Genomic DNA, 22,354 nt, shown 5'->3' with positions numbered 1-22,354 from the left:
TTTAGTAGCGCTGCAGAGAGCTTGCTGGGGAGACCATGCATTAAAAAGGGACTTAAACAAGGTTTTAATAACAAAAACTCCATTTACACTAAATGCATCAACAAATACACCCAACCACCAACCCATCCCCCAGGGTAATGGCAGAGCTAGGTGCTGCTCCTTATATACTACACCCAATTGCTGGCACAGCTTAATCAACACAACTCAGCAGCACCTGCTATGTTTCACAGCTGTAAAGCTGGGTCTCGTTATTTTGCTCTGGCCCCTTAAAGACAAACACATCGGGTGGAACAATGATGAACCTTTACATTTAAAGAAACCATTCAACACCAACAAGCCCTTTCTAATAGCTCTACAGATTGTGGCCTTCATATCTTAGTTATATGTTTTAGCACACCCTATCGAATCGGCTTAAGGCAGCAGGAAAAGCAGCCATACCTATATTAAGAGACGGATCTTGATACATGAACAATACGCACAATATATCAAACTCCTTAAAATATGCACTTACATCATCTTTGCAGATTTCGGTAATAAATTCTCGTGCTTCATGCATAGCGGACGGCGTTGGAGCAAATACGGAAAAGGTCTCTTCGTCTATTTGGCTAACGGTTACCCCTGCGGGATAAAAATGTGGATAAAATCAACACTGCTGTAAAAAAGAAAGAAAGATTGGGTGGTTTTGTACAGGAATTGTTAAGTGACTCAACACACTGGTGCTAGAGATGTGTAGGAATCAAGGGGTGAAAACATAACGCCCAAATCGTCAACGTAAGATCAAGAGGAAGCAGATCAAGAGGAGCAGACAGATTTCAGACTGCTGGATCTACTCTGCAGATTCCTGAGACAAGTGAGCCGATTCTGAGCCTAGGAATTTGTTCTCTGTTCCACAACAGAGCTGAACTCACAGCCCTTACGGAAGAAAATTCCACTCTTGCTCACTGCCTCTCACCAGCCTACATGTCAGTGGGAAAGGAATCTTGCTGCTGCTGGGTGTCAGAAATCTCCATGCTAATCTACTGCAAAGAGATCTGCCAGTGGTTTCTAATGCACCTTCTTGCTCATCTCGGCTAATGAATGATATCTCCTCCACATTGTTCACTTTAATGAAGGGTGCCAATGCCATACAGGTCTCCCTCAGGAAATTGAAGCCAACTAGCTTAAGGAAACTCTGGAAGATATTGGCTGTTCTTAAGGTTAACGGCAGGAAGTGCAAAGTAGAGAAAGTTTTCATGGGACAGGGAAAGAGTCTACAGGTATCATCATCATTATCGTCATCATCATCATCATATATTTATACCCCGCCCATCAGCCTGGGTTTCCCCAACTACTCTGGGCGGCTTTCAACAAAATATTAAAATACAGTAATGCATCAAACATTAAAAGCTTCCCTAAGCAGAGCTGCCTTCAGATGTCTTCTAAAAGTCTGGTAGTTGTTCTTCTCTTTGACACTTGGTGGGAGGGCGTTCCACAGGGCAGGTGCCACTACCGAGAAGGCCCTCCGCCTGGTTCCCTGTAACTTGGCTTCTCGCAGTGAGGGAACTGCCAGAAGGTCCTTGGCACTAGACCTCAGTGTCCGGGTAGAACGATGGGGGTGGAGACTGGAAAGATGAGACTGAGAGGAGATACGATAGCTATCTTCAAAAATCTAAAGGGCTGTCACGTTGAAGATGGAGCAAACTAGTTTTCTCCTGCTCCGGAGGGTAGGACCTAAATCAATGGCTTCAAGTTTCAAGAAAGGTGATCCCAATTAAGCAGCAGTACAAATTTTAATATTGGTAAGAGTTTTTTGACAGCGGAATGGACTCCCTTGAGAGGTTATGGACTCTCCTTCCTTGGGGGATTTAAGCAGAGGTTGGATGGTCATCTGTCAGGGATGCTTTGGTTGAGATTCCTGCCATCACAGGGGGTTGGATTAGATGACCCTTGTGGTCCCTTCCAACTCAACAATTCTATGATTCTCGTCTACATTCCATTTGCACTAAGAGAAAGCACACGGCCACCACAAAATTAAAAACTTTATTTGTTATCCCTGCTTTTAGTCTGCATTATCAACTTTGTGAGTACAGCTATATATGCAAAGCGCCCCTCCCTGTAGAGAAAGGCACGTGCTTCAATTTTGGGGAAGGAGGAAAGGATAATTTAATAAATTGGCAAACGTACATATCAAAAAGCAACGAAGACTCACCAGTTTCAGCTTGAAGCTTTTTTAAATTATAACCTCCAGGGCCAACAAATCTCGCCCTTTTTGATAATGGCACCTGAACATTTTCTGAAATGCAAAGAGTTTAAGTGAGAAATTTGTTGCAATAATAGGATCAAGGGCTTTCAACACCCACCCCTACAATACTTTTTTCCTGGCTGTCCAAAACGTTAATATTTTTAGAGACTTAAAATATCATGGAATTGTTCTGGAACTCATTTTCTCCAATGGGAATAAAAGTTCCATTCATGGGGCACTTCTAGCAGCAGATGAGGGGAGCTGACCTCCTCTGATTTCCCATGCAACTCCCTTCTGCCCCACAAAAAGATGGATTTGGAGTGTATATGAGATTGCAGGAGGCATCAGGAAAAGCTACCTTTCTTCTTTCTGCTAGCAGGAATCCTCTGTTAGATCAAAAGCCCTTCCATAAATAGAAGGGAATTCAGGACCTAAACTATTATCTTAAAGACACAACTTTTCAGCTCAAAAGATGCCATCCACTTTATGGTAGCTTTGTAAGTTAAAATTCATTAGTTCACAAAAAATGGGAGGGGCGGGGGATTTGCCATACTAGCAGTCTGAAATAAAGCGTAAACAAAATTTACCCTGAATTTACAAATGTTGACTCCCTTTCTGATCACCTGGAGGTGATTCTTACTTGCCAGATATAACCAGCCAAGTTGATGTTTACAAACCAGCGTTATTTAGCTTATTTTAGACGTGGGATGAAGCCTTTAATAGTACTGTATCCTGAACAAATTTTTAACACGCTTGTGTGACTTTTGTTATGAAATTTCTCCTTTCGTTGTAGCTCCTTTCAGGACTTTTGTAGTGGGAAGTGAAATAGACATTTAAGAAACCTAACCCTATACTGAATTAGGAATTAACTTGAAAGAAAGGTTCTAATCTAAAAAGCAATGTATGCATAGCCTGACAACTATGGGCTGTATCCTTGACCACCAACCACTGTTCTTAGAAAGAATGGTTTGCACACCTGCGAGAACTTTGGCCGTCCAACTGCACTTCCCACCCCACCTCTCAGAACATGTACAATTAATTACAAATGCTATTACCTACAAGTGGTCCGTTCTCTTTTCTGCTCGCTCTAGGTTTTGCGATCGTTTTGTTCATAATTTGCAATATTTCTCTCTTTGCCACTAAGGGAGAAAAACACACACACACAAAAACCCCTTCTAGTTTAAATATAGAATACACATGCTAAATGCTTTCATTTTTTTTAAAAAAAAACACCTCTATTTTGTTGCAAGGAAACCTTCCTTTCTTCCCTAATGCTTCTAACATGACTAATCAAGCAAAACCTTTGCACGCAGCAGCACAGCGAGGGTTTGAGGCACTTTTGGGGAGCTGCATTGTTCAATAAAAGTGCAGAATTGTTTCCAGTTTTATGCTTCATAAAGGCATTTAGGGCAGCAGATCTTCTGTCCAGCCCTGTGCATTATTTCCAGCGCGTTTTAAAAAGCCCTGCATTTCCCTCCCCCAGGTGAAGCACATTACACTACAGAGCACTTAAATCACTGTGCAGTAATGAATCCTTATTCCATTGGTGTAAGCTTTTCCTGGTACAGTGGTACCTCGGGTGACATACGCTTCAGGTTACATACGCTTCAGGTTACAGACTCCGCTAACCCAGAAATAGTACCTCTGGTTAAGAACTTTGCTTCAGGATGAGAACAGAAATCGTGCTCCGGCGGCGCAGTGGCAGCTGGAGCCCCCATTAGCTAAAGTGGTGCTTCAGGTTAAGAACAGTTTCAGGTTAAGAACGGACCTCCGGAACGAATTAAGTACTTAACCCGAGGTACCACTGTATTGTACTGACCGTGTGTGTGTGACTTCTGAAGCTGATTCTTGGAATACAAAAACACAACACCCAGTGCAATCCAAATTCATCTAAATAATGGGCCACCATATGTTACTTAGGTAGAAACCGCTCCCCACCCTCCAATTTATTTCAATGAACGCCTTGCTTGGAATTGGTCACATTTCCTTATGTCACATGGAACGCTTTCTCTAACACACGGCTTTTTCTGCAAGCAGGCTAGCAGATGCAAAGAAATCAAAATTGCTTTCCTGAGAAAAAGGAGAGCAAGCCGGCTTTCTTCTTCAGAAACACGCTGGGTGGGCAGAGTTCACAGCTTATAAACAACAGTTTGACTGGGAAGAAATATGGCTAAGCTGTAAGCCAAAGAGTATCAAAGCAGATGATGCAGCTGTGAATTCACAAGGGTGTTTTCCCCATACCAGCCTTCACCAACCCGGTGCCCTCAGATTTTCTGACCATAGCTCCCCAGCCAGCATGAAGCAGATGGGAACTACAATCCAGAACCTCTGGAGGCAACAGGCTAGTGAAAGCTGCCCCATATGGAGTAAAGTTTGCAATGTTTAATTATTTCTAATTGGTAAATCAACTACAGTGGTAGCTCGGGTTACATACGCTTCAGGTTACATACGCTTCAGGTTACAGACTCCACTAACCCAGAAATAGTGCTTCAGGTTAAGAACTTTGCTTCAGGATGAGAACAGAAATCGCGCAGCAGAAGCAGGCCCCATTAACTAAAGTGGTGCTTCAGGTTAAGAACAGTTTCAGGTTAAGTATCGGACCTCCGGAACGAATTAAGTACTTAACCCGAGGTACCACTGTAGCTAAACCTTTATGCCAGCCTTTCTCAAATTTGGATTCCCAGATGTTGTTGGTCTACCACTCCCATCAGTCCTGACTGCTGCCCCTGCTGACTATGGAAGATGGGAGTTGTAGTGCAACAACTCAGAACCCAAAGTTTAGAAACTCTCCTTTATATGCTGATTAGTCAGCTGCAACTTAAAGACATTCTTGGTTATTTTTTTGAGGCTATTATGCTTAATAATAATAATAATAATAATAATAAATTATTTATACCCCACCCATCTGGCTTGGTTTCCTCAGCCACTCTGGGCGCCTTCCAACAAAATATTAAAAATACAATAAAACATCAGACATTAAAAACTTCCCTAAACAAGGCTGCCTTCAGATGCATTCCTTTAAGAAATGAAAACGATAACATGAAAAGGAAAATATTAAAGCTGGGCTCGCTGTCTAACAGTCAATGGTAGGTTTTGTTTATTAGATGCAAGATAACGCTTCATTCTCCTGCCAACCTAGCAGTTCGAAAGCACGTCAAAGTGCAAGTAGATAAATAGGTAGCGCTCCATGTGCTGCTCTGGTTCGACAGAAGCTTAGACATGCTGGCCACATGACCCGGAAGCTGTACGCCGACTCCCTCGGCCAATGAAGCGAGATGAGCGCTGCAACTCCAGAGTTGGTCACGACCGGACCTAATGGTCAGGGGTTCCTTTACCTAACTCTTCATTAGGACACCAAATTGAGGTCTCGCAGCGTGCACATTAAAAAACTAATCAGTCATTTTGCTTAGAACAGGGATAGTTAACATGTGGCCCTCCACATATTCTTGGACTCTAGCTCTCATCAGCCCCAGACAGCATGGGCACGGTGAGGGACAATGGACAAAGTCCAGAACCATCTGGAGGGCCACAGGTTCCCCACCCCAGTTTAAAATGAAGTGACCCAAGCCGACCAAGGAAGAATGGAGAATGAAGTTGATGGAATATGCAGAGATGGACAAATTGACTGGGAAAATAAGGAACCAACGCGATCAGAGATTTTCCGAGGACTGGAATAAATTTACAGAATGTATCAAAAATGTATGTGAGGAGCAACTAACGCTTGTTGGTTTTCAAGAAGCTTTGTGAAAAAGATTGATTGAAATGTTGTTTGAAAGACAGGTTAAGATCAAGAGTGGTAAAGTGCAATATAAATTTAAGAAATGTGAGATGTAGTGATAATATGGAGAATTGTCAGATAGGCTGAGGGAAGTCCAAAAGATGTTTATGTACACAGCGAATGTTAAATTTGGATAGAATGTTTATTGGAAATTGAATAAAAATTAATTATAAAAAATAAAAAAAATAAAATGAAGTGACCCATAAGCTAAAAGCTCTTTTACAAAACCTAACGAAGGATGAGGATCTCAGTATTATCATATTTTTATTTTTTAAATTGCTTCCAAAGAGTACCTTGGCTCCAAACAAATATACGCCCAGCGCATATATTTCGTCTTTAAGTCTTTGGTTCAATAACCATTAACGCCACATTTTATTTCATATAGAAGCATTCTGAATAATGCATATTAGATTAATAACCTATCAAATATGCTGAGTCCCTTTAATTTTAATTTTTTTGCTGCATATCATGAACCAGACTCCTAACTTTTAAACACTGGAAAAAGAGATGGCCAATTTACCTGGCACATAAGAAACCATACATTTTACCAATGAAATGATTTTTCTTTTAATTCACACATCAAAATTATTCTTATCACACCACTGAACCTCCTATGTCTAACAATGATTGCTTGTTACACCAACAATTTTAACCAGGCATCCTCAAAAGGCCAAAACGGGGCCAAAACCAGAATAGTGATTTGTTAATTTATTATTTGTGCTCATAGTGCAATGTGTACTTCACCAAACGGGCCTAGGGCAGGCTGCAAAAATATGAAAATAGCCGAAAAAAATCACAAAAACGAACAGTATCAAAGCAAAGGTGGCCTGACGTCCCAGGACTTTCAAATCAGGCAAAAGCATGTTTGTGGGCCTGAGGTTCTGCCCCTGGTACGCAGGGACAGAATGCATGCCGTTACAGTAGCTTTCAAGAGGCTATTATTTAGAAGGCTTAGCCTCAAAGAGCACCACCTAAATACAATAGTCGAATCAGAGATACTAAGGTGGGCACTGATAGGTGCTCAACCTTTTTGTGCCCATGGTTCCCGTAACCAACTACAGTGGTACCTCAATTTTCGAAAGTCTCCGTTGCTGAACGTTTCGGTTTTCAAACGCCAAAAACCTGGAACTAAATGCATTCTGTCAATGGCTTTTGCTGCGTTTTTTTTCTTCCAATTTTCTCTACTGAATTTGCAGGCTGCCCTTTGCACCTCACTTTTCGAAAACACTTTTCGAAATTACGTTCGAAAACAGAGGTACCACTGTACAATAATAATAATAATAATAATAATAATAATAATAATATTTTTTTATTTATATCCTGCCCTCCCCAGCCAAAGCCGGGCTCAGAGCGGCTAACAACAATAAAAGTAACACAGTTTACATAAAATCAATTACAGTGGTATACCTCAGGTTACAAACGCTTCAGGTTACGAGCTCCGCTAACCCGGAAGTAGTTGTTTTGGGTTGAGAACTTTGCTGCAGGATGAGAACGGAAATAGTGCTGCAGCGGGAGGCCCCATTAGCGAAAGCGTGCCTCAGGTTGAGAACAGTTTTGGGTTAACAACGGACCTCCGGAACGGATTAAGTTCGTAACCTGAGGTACCACTGTACTGTTCTAATAGGGCTGATTGTCGATTTCATGGGAAATTATCAAAACAGCAGTGAAAATCAAACGCCATGTGCTCTACACTCACCTGTGGCTTGCTGAATCGCTTCCATCACAATTTTTAGGGGTATCCCTGGTAGTTTGATATCAGCCTAATGATACACAAGTGAAAAAGTTAAAATCACTATCAACAGCATCATTTTTTTCTGGAACAGAGGTTTATTTCAAATTAAGAAGATTGGAGGAGGATACCTGTAAGGCAGTGATTCCTTTATTCGTTCCAGCCATTTTGAAGTCCATATCACCATGATAATCCTCTATTCCCTGCAGAAAATAAATATATTTCAAATGTCTTTCCAAAGACCACAGAGTTTCTACTCACAGACTGAAAAAACCGACATTCCAGCCCTGAACATAATAGAGGGATGCACATTCTACCACAATAGGTTAAAACAATTCCTACATTTCGGCTGCAACCACAAAACCTATACTTGCAACATATTTTCACAGTCGGTGTCTGTCTGAGGAACCTTTAGCAGAAGTCCCCTAATTACAGTTTCATGGTTTCCTTGGAAAAAGTCACATAGCAAAGTAGGGGTATTTTGTATAAGAGTTTGAATACAACTACACTACAAGCTTAAGCTTATTTTAAGCCAATGCAAGTGGTAATAATTCTATTAGAGAACACTAAAGGTAAAGGTAAAGGTAAAGGTAAAGGTACCCCTGCCCGTACGGCCCAGTCTTGACAGACTCTAGGGTTGTGCGCCCATCTCACTTAAGAGGCCGGGGGCCAGCGCTGTCCGGAGACACTTCCGGGTCACGTGGCCAGCGTGACAAAGCCACATCTGGCGAGCCAGCGCAGCACACGGAAACGCTGTTTACCTTCACGCCAGTAAGCGGTCCCTATTTATCTACTTGCACCCGGAGGTGCTTTCGAACTGCTAGGTGGGCAGGCGCTGGGACCGAGCAACGGGAGTGCACCCCGCCGCGGGGATTTGAACCGCCGACCTTTCGATCGGCAAGCCCTAGGGGCTGAGGCTTTTACCCACAGCGCCACCCACATCCCCACACTAGCTCCATCAAAAGAACTATGATTTCCAAGATTTCAGCTAAGCAGACGCAATTATTGTATACCAATTCATGTATACATCTAATGCAGAGGTCTTCAACCTTTTTGGGTCCGTGGGTCCCTTGACCAACTACATTCGTTCTGCCGCAGCCCTGTGGGGCTCAGGAACCCAGTTGTGTCACCCCTTGCCTGCCGAGCTGGCAGCCTCTCACCCTTTTTCAAACACACTCCCTTGTGGAGTGTTTTCCAGCCTCCTCTCGTCCCCACTCTCCTTGGGAGTCCTCTGGGCAGCCACTGCACCCACCACTGGCCTCTGAGCTCCTGGCAACCAGCACCCCTGTCCAGCCACAGAGGCACCATTCGCCTGGGGAGCTTGTATCCAGGGTTCCTGCAACAAACAGCTGTGCAAGCCTTTTGGAGGCAGAGGCGTGAGAGGGCATCAGAGGGGGGAGGGAAGGACAGAGGCCAGTGGTGTCCACAGCAGCCCTGACCACCGTTCAAGGCACCCCAGGGTGCCACGGCAGACTGGTTGAAAACTACTGATCTAATGCGATGCTGTGATTAATGTGAGTTCTGTTGCAGATGTGGAAGATTTTTGCACGGACAGCAGATTCTGAACATCTGACAGTCAATGTGATCAAAACATTAATGTCAAATCAGGTACTGTGGGTAGAATCGGCCATCAAATTATTATTCCCCATTTTAGCATTGTGGCTACTAATGAAGTGTTAAGGTGGCTGTTCTGCATGTAAACGATATGCATTCTCCAAAGTGAACTAACAGTAAACAAAGGGAACTTTTATAATCATTTTGTACTATCCAAAGCAGGCACGCCCAAACTCGGCCCTCCAGATGTTTTGGGACTACAACCCCCATCATTCCTAGCTAACAGGACCAGTGGTCAGGGATGATGGGAATTGTAGTCTCAAAACATCTGGAGGGTTGAGATTGCTGATGCCTGATATCCTGACAGTAAGAGCCGTTCGACAGTGGAATTTGCTACCAAGGAGTGTGGTGGAGTCTCCTTCTTTGGAGGTCTTTAAGCAGAGGCTTGACAACCATATGTCAGGAGTGCTCTGATGGTGTTTCCTGCTTGGCAGGGGGTTGGACTCGATGGCCCTTGTGGTCTCTTCCAACTCTATGATTCTATGATTCTATGAATCCTGTAATCCTGTAAAGCAAGCCTGTATTATTATCGCATATTGCAGATGGAAGGGATTAAGGAGAAGAGATGGTAGTTTGTCTGAATTCATAACAGAGGAGAGGTTCAAAATGAGGACTTCCAGATTCATAGCCAAGCCTCCAAGACACGCATTATCGCCAATTTGTGCACAATTACCTATAATTTACACACGTCACAGATCTGAGTTTTAAGCTAGAGTCCAGATCTTTTGAATACTGAGAAACAGACTCAATTAGGAACTCTTACCAGAATGTCTGTTAGCAAGCGATAATCCTCAATGTCTCCATTTTTTTCAGAATTAGCCCTGGAAACCAAACCAACAGCAACACCTGCAACAGGAGACGATATCGGGACTCCTAACAATAAAAGAGAAATTATGCATTATTTCTGAGTTTTGGTGCCACTTCCATTGACCTATGCATAAACACATCCCAAAATATGAATTCCTCTTTGTGGAATACCTGCATCCATCAGTGCCAAACTCCCACCGCAAGCAGAAGCCATTGACGATGATCCTGGAAACAGAAACCACAAGGTTATGCTATCAACCATTTTTGAGTAGCCACTAAAATAAATGATCGGCATATAAATAAGTTTCTTAGCAACACAAAAGAAACGGACAACCGTTTGCCACCGTATGATTTCTCCCTGGGATAGGGAATTTTCTTTCCAGATACAAGAAGCACTCGGTTTTTGCACTGTTTTGTTGTGGTTCAGAAATTTCAGCTAACATCTGCAACAGTAAGTAGTCTAAAGACATGTGCTCAAATTATGGGGGAAAGAGTAAGGTAAAGGCACCCCTGACTATTAGGTCCAGTCATGACTGACTCTGGGGTTACGGTGCTCCTCTCGCTTTATTGGCCGAGGGAGCCGGTGTACAGCTTCCGGGTCATGTGGCCAGCATGACTAAGCCACTTCTGGCGAACCAGAGCAGCGCTCGGAAACGCCGTTTACCTTCCCACCAGAGTGGTACCTATTTATCTACTTGCACTTTGACATGCTTTCAAACTGCTAGGTTGGCAGGAGCAGGGACCGAGCAACGGGACCACCCACGTCCCTGGGGGAAAGAGTAGGGGGTCCCTAATGAGATCCACAAACATTAGGCCAAAGCCCATTAGCCAATTCATGACCCCTTGCACCTTCTAAAAAGGGGGGAAATCTCAAAAAGTAACCTCCTCTTTGCCCTTCCCAATAGCCTTGTGATAAGAGCCCTGCCAGATTTCAAATCATAGGCGTGGGGCGAGTGGAGATAGTTTTATCAGCGCAAGCATTTCTGCTTGCGCGATGGAACGATCTGCTTAGCGCTAAGTTGAATTCCACCCACTCATTCTGAGCAATAGTCAAATAATAAAAATCAAATACCATTTGACTCCAGTACTTCTGAAGTAACCCTTATTGTGAAAGGGAATTCACTGGGAATCACAGGCTTCAAAGCCTTCTCTGCAAGTGCACCTACAAGTAAAAAAAATATGTTGTGAATTACAAGGAGTAATTCAGTTTCAGTCTAGATATTCAGCTTCTTCTGTCCTTACTCACCATGGCCAAGCTCTCGTCTATTCATGCCAGTAATTTTGCCAATCTCGTTAGTTGCGTATGGAGGAAACTGCAAAATTTTAATATATCAAGAAGGGGAGAAAGTCAGTATAATGCTTTCCTGATTGTCAGCATCCATTTCAAGGCAAACATCCATGGAATTCACCCAAAAGGATAAAAATATGCTCTTGCAATGAGTCATTTGCAGAGTTATTAATATGCTACCCTTTGGAATAATCTTCAGCCACATATTTTAAGTTGTACACTTTCACAGTCGTCACGAAAACAATATGACCTTTTAAAAAATAAACTTTCTGGCTTATCCTATGCGGAGATATGTACACCTAATGAAAGCAATAATCTTAAGTGGATCAGAGTGAATACTTGCACTATAATTCGAAGTGATACAACCTCCAGACATTTTATCAGTTAAAGTAGCTTTACCTCTAGTTGCTATACTATGCTGTACAAATGGAAGTTTGAATTTGTGCCTAATTTTAAGGTTTAGACACTTTTCAGGATCTTCTGTTTCAAAGTATGAAAGAGGTTTCTTTCGAAACCGAATCGAAACTCTCCAACATTTAAAAATACGTCTTAAAACTGCAGAAACCCAGCCAGATGGGTGGGGTACAAATAATAAATTATTATTAATAATAATTATTATTACTATGTTGAAGTTCAACCATCTTTCACAAAAATCTCTGTAGCTTCAGTACTCAAAAGTTTCACTGTCAATAGACAAACTTAGTTGGTCTCTAAGGTGCTACTGGACTATATATATATATATATATATATATATATATATATACACACACACACACACACACAGTGGTACCTCGGGTTACATACGCTTCAGGTTACATACGCTTCAGGTTACACACTCCACTAAGCCAGAAATAGTGCTTCAGGTTAAGAACTTTGCTTCAGGATAAGAACAGAAATCGGACTCCGGCGGCGCGGCAGCAGACCCCATTAGCTAAAGTGGTGCTTCAGGTTAAGAACAGTTTCAGGTTAAGAACGGACCTCCCGAACGAATTAAGTACTTAACCCGAGGTACCACTGTGTGTACACACACACACACACACACAATTTGGGTAAGCTAAGGAATGATTTACAAATTGTCCTCTTAATAAGAGAGGGTGAGAAATCAAAAATTTCCAGTGGATCAGGTTCCTTTGCGCAAGCAGCTACAGCTGCAGAGCATTTTCAGCAATCACCTATCTGGTTCTGCTGGTACTGTTATTACATTGGTACCTCGGAAGTCGAACGGAATCCGTTCAGGGAGTCTGTTCAACTTCCAAAACATTTGGAAACCAAGGCGCGGCTTCCAATTGGCTGCAGGAAGCTCCTGCATCCAATCGGAAGCCACGTCAGACTTTCAGGTTCCAAAGAACGTTCACAAACCGGAACACTCACTTCCGGGTTTGAGGCGTTCCGCAGCCAAAACGTTCGACTCGCAAGCTGTTCGGGATCCAAGGTACGGCTGTATTTCCACCATCTACTATTGCTACATTTATATCTCCTACAATGAGCTGAAGGCGGAGCACAAGATTCTCCCCTTCCCCATTTTATCCTCGGAACCTGTAATGGTTCTAGGGGTTGCTCGTGCGTAAGCCGGTGCAAACACCTGGCTGGGTTGCCTGAGTGAACCTTTTCTGTCCGGACAGCCACTCACCCGTGGCTGTCTCAATCGCTGGCAGAATCCGTCAGTGGGCGTTTCTTAAACTTCTTCCAGCAAAGAAGCTCTTTGACGCCTAGTCTCCTCCTACTCTCTCTGCGCGAAAGCCTTCTGCGCAAGGAGGGCGTAGGCAGCGGAGGACCTCTACTCTCCCCGCTGGTCCCCGGCAAGGAGTCATGGGACCGCCTCGCCGCTTCCCCCATCTGCCCCCCTTCTCCACTGGTGCTATGCTGATTCTCTTCCCCAGAAGATGGGCTGCCTCTCCTAATCCCGGGACGCTCTCTGGAATCCCTCTGGATTCTGCTCTCTCCCTCCGGCACTGATAGCAGTTCCCTGACAGAACCCTATGAGGTAGGCTATGCTGAGAAACTGTGACTGGTCCAAGGTCTTGGCCGAGCGTAGAACTGAAACCTGGATTCCAAGGTCCTAGCTCAGCACTCTAACCACTACACCCCACTAGGGTATGGTGGACTTATGGGTATGATGGACTTATGGACCCACTCCAAACCTAATCTTCCCCTAATCTCGATCTCTTTCTATCTCTCATACATACCCGGTGTGTTTGAGAGACAGAGAGAGATTAGGAAGAAGCAATTATGGGTGCTTTAGCTGAGATTATTCATGGATGCTTTAGCATTTCAGAGGGTTGTACCAAATGACTCTTGGGGACCTTAACAATTCTACAGTTCTATGATCCTGCAATTAGGAGAAGGAGAAGGAAGAGGAAGAGCAATCCTCCCATTTATTTGCTTTTGGACAGCAAACCAACCAGCAAACATAGCTTGTCAGCAGCAGTCTCAACAAAGGTTCTATCCTATCCAAAAATGAGCAAGAAGCAAAGGTAGAGCAAAAAGGAGCCTGTTTGGACTATATGGAATTGGCGGAAATGACCGGCAGAATCCGAGACCAGGGAGAAGAGTCGGTGGAAGAAGATTGGAAGAAATTTAAAGACTACTTACAGAAATACTGCAAAATTAATGAACGTTAGAATGATGTTGGATTGAAGTTAAGTGGTTTTTGGCAGTAATGTTATAGAGGAATATGTAAAAATGGACAGTTAACAGGTGATAATTTAAAGCTACAATATATTAAGATAAAAGATAAAGATAAAATCAAAGAGGGAAAGGATTTGCTGAATTAACTAACTGAACTGGAATACAAGAGAGGGAGGTGTGAGGAGGTCAGGGAAACAAGCAAATGAAAGACAGGATATGGAAAGACTGATTTGTTTTTATTTTGTATTTTCTTTTTCTTTTTTCTTTTTTCTTATTTTTGTAACATGTTGAAATTTCAATAAATATCTTAAAAAAAAAAAGGAGCCTGTTTGTTTCAAATACCAGCGCTATTAAAGTCAATGTGAGGGTAGAAGACGCTTTATTTATGGCACATATTCAGCTGCTTTTCTTTTTTTAAAAAAGAGCACCGAAAGCAGTGTATGGTATTAAAATCACAAAACAATTAAAATAAATACATTCTAGCACCGTGCAACTCTATACAACCCCTAAATACACCCTGACACCGCAATGCAGATGGACGAACAACAATTCCACGTACAGCCTGTCTCCCTAGAGGAGACTCTGAAGCGGCCTGCGTGCAGCTTTCAGGCCTCAGGAACGGGCTCCGGATATAAAGAAAGCAATTCGAGAACAAGCCCCTATGTTTTCAGAGTAATTACTCCTAATAATTAAGCACAAATGCTTTTTATGAAGCTGAAGTAAGTTCTCATACCTCATAGTGGAGCATGAAGTTCTTCTCCTTTATTCCACTAGAAACAGAAACAAGTGTTACAAAGAACTAAATGAGCTGCAATAATTTACTTACACCAGGAACCCCTTGAAGCTTCTGTCGACCCTGTCTCTCTCTGGAAGGGGATGGGTCCGAACAAGGGGTAGGTGCCTAAAGCATCCCTCCGAGGCCATGCCTGCCTGCAAATTCCTTTAAACCTCTAGAAAGGCACCCTTGGCTCATAACGCTAGGAAACAATGGAAGGTTCCCCCCCCCCCCCCTGTAATACCTTAAATACTAGGGGAAATTCTTTTCCCAGGAAGTCCCTACCTGCCTCTACCAGAGCTCAGAGAAAAATATTACAGCACAATAAGCTGTTACCTGCCAACCTAGCAGTTCGAAAGCACGTCAAAGTGCAAGTAGATAAATAGGTACCGCTCTGGCGGGAAGGTAAACGGCGTTTCTGTGCACTGCTCTGGTTCGCCAGAAGCGGCTTAGTCATGCTGGCCACATGACCCGGAAGCTGTACGCCGGCTCCCTCGGCCAATAAAGCGAGATGAGCGCCGCAACCCCAGAGTCGGTCACGACTGGACCTAATGGTCAAGGGTCCCCCTTTACCTTTTAAGCTACTGTATCGTTAAAACAAAGTGCATCTGAGCCCGGCTTATGCTTCATTGTGAAGTTAGATGAGCAGCAGACCAACAACAGATTATATCATTTTTATCTGAGTAGTCGTTTGCATACAGGCAGCAACCATTTCTCGCGGTGTTCCAATCCTGTTCTGTCTTTGATCACGTGTCAATTGGACACGGCTCAGATGGTTGCTGCCTATATGAGCAAAACTATGTTAGAAGTGTTTTTCTGATATTGAATAACAGATGAGGCAGCCTTTGTTAGATGCCTGCTTATTGTTAAAGCAAAGTTCCTGTTTTAATATATCCTGCCATTTCTCAATACATCTGCTCCACTGCTTAGGATTTGACCTTAAACAGTTAGAACCATCCCCTATGGAATAACCAACTCACATTCGAGTTGCCTGATCCAATAAAAAATTTGTCCCTAAAGAAACAAAAAAAAAAAAAAAGCAAAAACCCAGCAACTTTCTTCTTAAAGGTAAAAGTAAAGGGACCCCTGACCATTAGGTCCAGTCGTGGCTGACTCATCTCGCTTTATTGGCCGAAGGAGCCGGTGTACAGCTTCCGGGTCATGTGGCCAGCATGACTAAGCCACTTCTGGCGAACCAGAGCAGCGCACGGAAACGCCGTTTACATTCCCGCCGGAGCTAGTTATCTACTTGCAGTTTGACGTGCTTTCGAACTCCGAGGTTGGCAGGAGCAGGGACCGAGCAACGGGAGCTCACCCCGTCGCGGGGATTCGAACCACCAACCTTCTGATCGGCAAGTCCTAGGCTCTGTGGTTTAACCCACAGCGCCACCTGCGTCCCACTTTCTTCTTAGGAAAGCTTTGAATAACTACTTTTGCACCGTACTGTCTCAGGATTACTTCGAAGTTCAACTTAGCTATGTTATTTTGATATTGTTTTTCGCATGTGGCCAGTCTTGATTTCTCTGAAGGGGCTGTATATACCCATTTTCAATAACGTTTAGAGAGATTGCCTTCAAAGAAAACATGATTTCATATGAATGTCGGAAGCTGCGTTACCTCCGATCGGATTTGCCCATACAGTCCAGTTTATCGACTCAGACTGGCAGCATCCTGCCCCAAGCTCTCAGGCAGGGAGAAGCCTTCACCTCTGTCTGCCACCTGATCCTTTTTAAATGGAGATGCCAGGGTTGAACCAGGGATCTCCTTCATACAAAGCATGAAGCTCTAATCACTGAGCTAGGGCCCCTCCTGATTTACTTGAAGATTGTGAACAAAGGTCCTAAAGAGTCACATGGTGCAATTAACACACCAAAGCCAAGTTGGGGTTTGAAACGAGAAGGGATGGTGGTATATATACCTTAAAGCTGTTGTGATAACGTCAGATTTTACACTCGATTCCAGTGAGTCAAAAGTAACTGTGCAGAGGACCTAGAAAACAAAGGTCTACTGAAAATACTGTGGTTTAGGGGAGAGGAATTAAGTTCTCAACAAATAAGAAAGTGCAATGATTCAAAAGCAAGACACATAAAAACCCAGATAAGGTAAGCGTTGGTCTGGGCACAAAGTCACAATGATATCAGAAGGGGAATCATTGACATGAACGGTTTGCACTGCACTGTTTTGGATTTACAGAGAACAACTTCAACTTTCAGCCCTCACCCCTTCTTGGCTACAAGTTCTGCCAATTATGAACCAATCTAGAGGGCACATTTGCTATTCTAGCCCTCCCACCGGATACCGATTACAGCTGGGCGAGTCACTAATGCAGTTCAAAGGTGTGACAACTTTTAAATTGACATTTGTTAGAAGAACTTGCAGTAAAATATACACACAGGTCTTCTGAACAGATTTTCTTTTTGGCAGCGGGTTGCGGGGGGTCGCATACCCCTAAACATTTTGTGAATCTAAGTTTGGTCTCATTGAGGGCCAGTATTTCAACATGAGTAGGAAAATGAGAGTACCCCTAAACATTTTTTAAGAAAAAAGCACTGCATGCATACACACACACACAGAGCTTTTTTCTAAAAAAATGTTTAGGGGCACTCACATATTTCTCATATTTTCCTACTCATATTGAAATACTGCCCTTCAATGAGACCGAACTTAGATTCTCATTCATATATATATATATATATATATGCAGGTTTTGGTGTCCTCGGGTGTCTTCCCGTGTAAAAGTTGGGGTGTCTAGGCGACGTTTCGACGAGGTCTCACTCGTCATCTTCAGGCTGGTGCTTTCGGCTTCTTGTTACTGGAACAGAGCAGGATCTCAGTGTTTGAGTTCCTATAAATACTGTTGAGGGGGTGTGGTGTATAGCCTCCAATGTTCTGGGCAGAGAGGAGGTTCCCAGGCTAGTGTGCCTTTTCTTCTTTTGTTCCTTAATTACTTGAGGGATATCTTGAGTGATTTCTTGAGTGATTTCCTGAATCCCACTTAGGTGGGTCATTAGGTGTGGATTAGTTGCTAAAGCCTTCGTGTCTTGAACTCTTGAACTTTGTGAAGAGTTTTTCTGAGAAGATGGCTGTACTGCACTTGGTTGTGCTCTGGCTTGGCTTCGTGTATAGGGGCGAGCTGTGGTTTTGTGGCCTGTGCCAGCCAGATCTGTGTAGGGATTGCAGGGGGGTGCAGCATCCGGAGGTGCCACCCTGGTTTGGCTACTGGATGGTGTCTGTAATTTATCTGTGGAGAGGGTCTGGGTTTGGGTCTGGTGTGGTTGATTGGTGATGGCGTTCTGTGTGCCTCTGGATCTGGTGTCAGATTTTGTGGGGAGGGCTAATTTCCAGATGTCTGGCAAGCGGGATGTGTCGTCACGCTTGTTCATGTTGTGAGGGTGTTTCTCTATCTCGATGGCTTCCATGATTATTCTCTTGTGGTGATGTTCCATGTTAAAGAGCAATTTGGAATCTGCAAAATTAATTTCGTGTCCTGTTTCTTTCATGTGTTGGAAAAGAGAGGAAGTTTTTTCTTCTTTTTTGACGGCATTCTTGTGTTCTGCGATCCGTGCATTTATTCGTCTGTTTGTTTGTCCAATGTACGTGGCTGGGCAGACTTTGCAGGGTATTTCATAGACCCCTTGGTTTTCCAACTGAATTTTATCCTTGGGGTTTCTGAGGATATTGGCTATTTTTTGGTTGGTGCAAAAGGCTGTTTTGATATTGTGTTTATGGAGGATTTTGCTAATTTTATCTGTAGTGCCCTTGATATAAGGAAGGAGGGCTATGCCATTGTTTTCTTCTGTGTCTTGGTTTTTGGGGGGTGTTTCTTTTTGGATTAGCTTCGTAACCCTGTTTTGCTGGTATCCATTGGCAATTAACACATTTGAGAGATTCTGTAACTCAGTTGTCAAGTGGTCTTCGTCAGCCAGGCGTTTGGTTCTGGAGATGAGAGTCTTGGCTACGGAGTTTATTTGTGCAGGGTGGTGGTGTGATTGTGCATGTAAGTAGCGGTTGGTGTGTGTTTTTTTCCGGTAGATAGTGTGTCCTAGGGAGCCATCAGGTTTTTTGTAGATTAGGACGTCAAGGAAGGGAAGTTGGTTGTTGGCTTCTATTTCCATAGTGAATTGTATTTTGGGGTGTAGGCTGTTGAGATGTGTGAGGAAGCTATCCAGTTTTTCCTTCCCGTGTGGCCAAATTACAAAGGTGTCGTCAACATATCTGAGCCAAAGTTTGGGTTTGTGTTCTGACTTGTCTAAAGCATTGGTTTCAAAGTGTTCCATGTACAGGTTAGCGATGACCGGTGAGAGGGGTGATCCCATAGGTGCTCCTTCTATCCACAGCTCGCCCCTATACACGAAGCCAAGCCAGAGCACAACCAAGTGCAGTACAGCCATCTTCTCAGAAAAACTCTTCACAAAGTTCAAGAGTTCAAGACACGAAGGCTTTAGCAACTAATCCACACCTAATGACCCACCTAAGTGGGATTCAGGAAATCACTCAAGAAATCACTCAAGATATCCCTCAAGTAATTAAGGAACAAAAGAAGAAAAGGCACACTAGCCTGGGAACCTCCTCTCTGCCCAGAACATTGGAGGCTATACACCACACCCCCTCAACAGTATTTATAGGAACTCAAACACTGAGATCCTGCTCTGTTCCAGTAACAAGAAGCCGAAAGCACCAGCCTGAAGATGACGAGTGAGACCTCGTCGAAACGTCGCCTAGACACCCCAACTTTTACACGGGAAGACACCCGAGGACACCAAAACCTGCATTCCTGTACCCGTGAAAATCTACGAAAGCATATATATATATATATATATATATATATGGAAGAATTTATCACCCTTCAATTTAAGCAGAGCAGCAGGTCTGATTCATAGATGCTGTTATTTTAAGCAATTCGCCCACGGGGAACCTTTTCATTCACTGACTCACACATCCCCCACACAGTGCGGTTTTTAATAGTGATGCAGAACATACGTGTACTCTAATTTTATAAGCACGCTCGGAGAAAGTTAGGAATGATTTTGCACTTATTCAAATAAAGAATCAAGTTTATTTCAGGATGGGCTTCAGGAGCTTATCCACACCATCTAAGTACATTTCGTAAATTCCATTTTAGTTGCTGACCCACAGTATTTTTATTTTTGAGTAAAATAAAAAACGGAAAAAAGGGGGTGGTGGTAAAGGAAGATCAGTGAATACCTGGGTTTGGCCTCTCTGAAATAACGCTGATCCATGAAGGGTTTTGAACATGTCCACCTCGCAAGTGATGTTTCTAAGTGAAGTCAAGTCTCGACCATCACATCTACAGGAATAAAGCAGCAGAGAGGACAGTTTCTGTTAAGTTGTGGGCAAGCATATCAGACGACACAGCGATTCTTCAAACAGCTCTTCTTTATTCAGATGCCAGAACAGAACTAAGCTGAGGGGCTCAGTCAGCCTGCTTATACAGTGGTGCCTCGCAAGACGAAATTAATTCGTTCTGCGAGTCTCTTCGTCTAGCGGTTTTTTCTTCTTGCGAAACAACCCTATTAGCGGATTAGCGCTATTAGTGGTTCAGCGGCTATTAAAAGCTATTAAAGGCTTAGCGGATTAGCTGCTAAAAGGCTATTCACGGTTTAGCGGCTTAAAAAAGGGGGTGGGGAGCGAAAAAAAATCTCAAGACTCACAAGACATTTTCGTCTTGCGAAGCAAGCCCATAGGGAAATTCGTCCTGCGAAGCGCATTGAAAAACGGAAAACCCTTTCGTCTAGCGTCTTGCGGGACACCACTGTATAGAGCTCCAGAACAATGTAACTGTTGCCATTTTCTAAAACTATCCAATCACTGAACGTCACTTTTCGATCCTTCATTTGCATACAAAACTATCCAATCACTGAACGTCACTTTTCGATCCTTCATTTGCATACAAAACTATCCAATCACTGAACGTCACTTTTCGAACCTTCATTTGCATAACTATCTACAGTATCCCCCTGCTGGCCCAGGGTGAGAACTTCAGTACATAACACCTTCCATGGGTTCCTCCCACCTCGGCTCTAGATTTGGCCTGCATTCATGAACATTTGGAGTCCAGTGCAAGTGTTATTATGGCTATAACTGGGGGAAAGGGATGATTGTGGCTACCCACCTTGCTTCTAGTCCAGCCTGATGTGCACACATTTGAAGCCACAGTCAAATAAGGCCACAAAGAGAGCAGGTTTTGGCCTCGGTCACAAAATGCTTTTAAACATACTCAAACAAAACCATGATTTAAGGCCTTTCGATTTAAACCACAATATAAAGCAGATTGGTGCACAGCACTAAAACCACAGGCGATTTGTTCCTCTCCTGCTCCTGCTGCATTGCTGGGAGTGAAACCATGACATGGCCTAGCATTACATCCAAACCAGGGCTTGTAGCTTGTCTCCCTCCAAACAAAACACAAGATGTAACTAAGGTTTGTTCCTGGCTTACTGCTACTTTTGGTTCGCTTATAGCACATTCTTAACCAGGCCTACTCAGAAGTCAGATATATTAAATTCAGCGGGCAAGTACGGGGGCTTAGCACTGAGCCTTAGCTCCTGGAACTGCCTGCCACCTGCAATTTTTAGCCTTGTGCTCCCAGCATGTTGTGTGCTCACCATAGTTAAGCTTAACTATGGGCTTAAAGCGATGAGCAAACAAGGCTATGGACCACAAAGCAGGAGCATACTGATAGTTCTATGTGGGTGAGCATTGATTCCTTAAAGGAACCATCTGCATGCTGCTTGGTACGCCAGGCCACTGCAAACTGGTGCAAAGATGCTGCTGCTTTCGGCCTTTCAGTGTCCTTATTCTGCGGAAGAACCTGTTTTAAACACAGCGACCCAGAAAACACCATGCTTACCTCCTGTATTCATTCAGAACAAGATTTCTGAAGACTTCCTTCAAGATGACGTTAAAAGATTCCATGATTTCGTAACACTCCGCTTCCGGGAACTTTTCTAGAGAGAAAGAAGAAAATTGAAACGAAACCTAAAACACAATGCTTATTCCCCCCAACTATATGGTTAGAAGGGAAGTAAAAGGAATTTGTGACAGTAGGTGTCACAACTTGCTTTAAATTTTCAGTTAAGCAGCAGAAGAAGAAGAGTTTGGATTTGATATCCCGCTTTTCACTCCCCTTAAGGAGTCTCAAAGCGGCTCACAATCTCCTTTCCCTTCCTCCCCAACAACAAACACTCTGCGAGGTGAGTGGGGCTGAGAGACTTCAGAGAAGTGTGACTAGCCCAAGGTCACCCAGCAAACTGCCAAACGCAGAACTGTAAGACAAACCCTGGCAAAATACAGTGGTGCCCCGCAAGACGAATGCCTCGCAAGACGGAAAACCCGCTAGACGAAAGGGTTTTCCGTTTTGGAGGTGCTTCGCAAAACGAATTTGCTATGGGCTTGCTTCGCAAGACGAAACTGTCTTGCAATTCCTGGGGGGGGTTTTTCGCTCCCCACCCCCTTTTTCTAAGGCACTAAGCTGCTAATAGCCTTTTAGCAGC

The 22,354-nt window shown here is 43.5% G+C and overlaps 1 protein-coding gene across 3 annotated transcripts in view; it reads right to left on the bottom strand.

Annotated features, from left to right (window-relative positions):
* The window catches only part of PNPT1 (polyribonucleotide nucleotidyltransferase 1), a 50,243-nt gene that overhangs the window by 8,006 nt on the left and 19,883 nt on the right, over nucleotides 1-22,354 (bottom strand). For all 3 annotated transcript variants that reach the window (XR_014509248.1, XM_083432587.1, XM_083432588.1), the window contains exons 12-24: nucleotides 21,712-21,808; nucleotides 20,046-20,148; nucleotides 16,759-16,829; nucleotides 14,799-14,835; nucleotides 11,396-11,462; nucleotides 11,222-11,311; nucleotides 10,321-10,374; nucleotides 10,106-10,215; nucleotides 7,860-7,931; nucleotides 7,696-7,759; nucleotides 3,277-3,360; nucleotides 2,189-2,272; nucleotides 512-618 (exon numbers count right to left, since the gene is read on the bottom strand). Coding sequence is in view for 2 of the 3 variants with exons in the window: in XM_083432587.1 (XP_083288713.1) it covers nucleotides 512-618; nucleotides 2,189-2,272; nucleotides 3,277-3,360; nucleotides 7,696-7,759; nucleotides 7,860-7,931; nucleotides 10,106-10,215; nucleotides 10,321-10,374; nucleotides 11,222-11,311; nucleotides 11,396-11,462; nucleotides 14,799-14,835; nucleotides 16,759-16,829; nucleotides 20,046-20,148; nucleotides 21,712-21,808 (1,040 nt within the window). In the remaining variant the exon portion in view is untranslated. The remainder of the gene's footprint in view (nucleotides 1-511; nucleotides 619-2,188; nucleotides 2,273-3,276; nucleotides 3,361-7,695; nucleotides 7,760-7,859; nucleotides 7,932-10,105; nucleotides 10,216-10,320; nucleotides 10,375-11,221; nucleotides 11,312-11,395; nucleotides 11,463-14,798; nucleotides 14,836-16,758; nucleotides 16,830-20,045; nucleotides 20,149-21,711; nucleotides 21,809-22,354) is intronic.

The sequence above is a fragment of the Podarcis tiliguerta genome (assembly GCF_965153285.1).
Source record: "Podarcis tiliguerta genome assembly, chromosome: 3".
Lineage (NCBI taxonomy): Eukaryota > Metazoa > Chordata > Lepidosauria > Squamata > Lacertidae > Podarcis > Podarcis tiliguerta.
The sequence above is the reverse complement of the archived record's forward strand: the minus strand, read 5'-3'. Positions and strand labels throughout refer to the sequence as shown.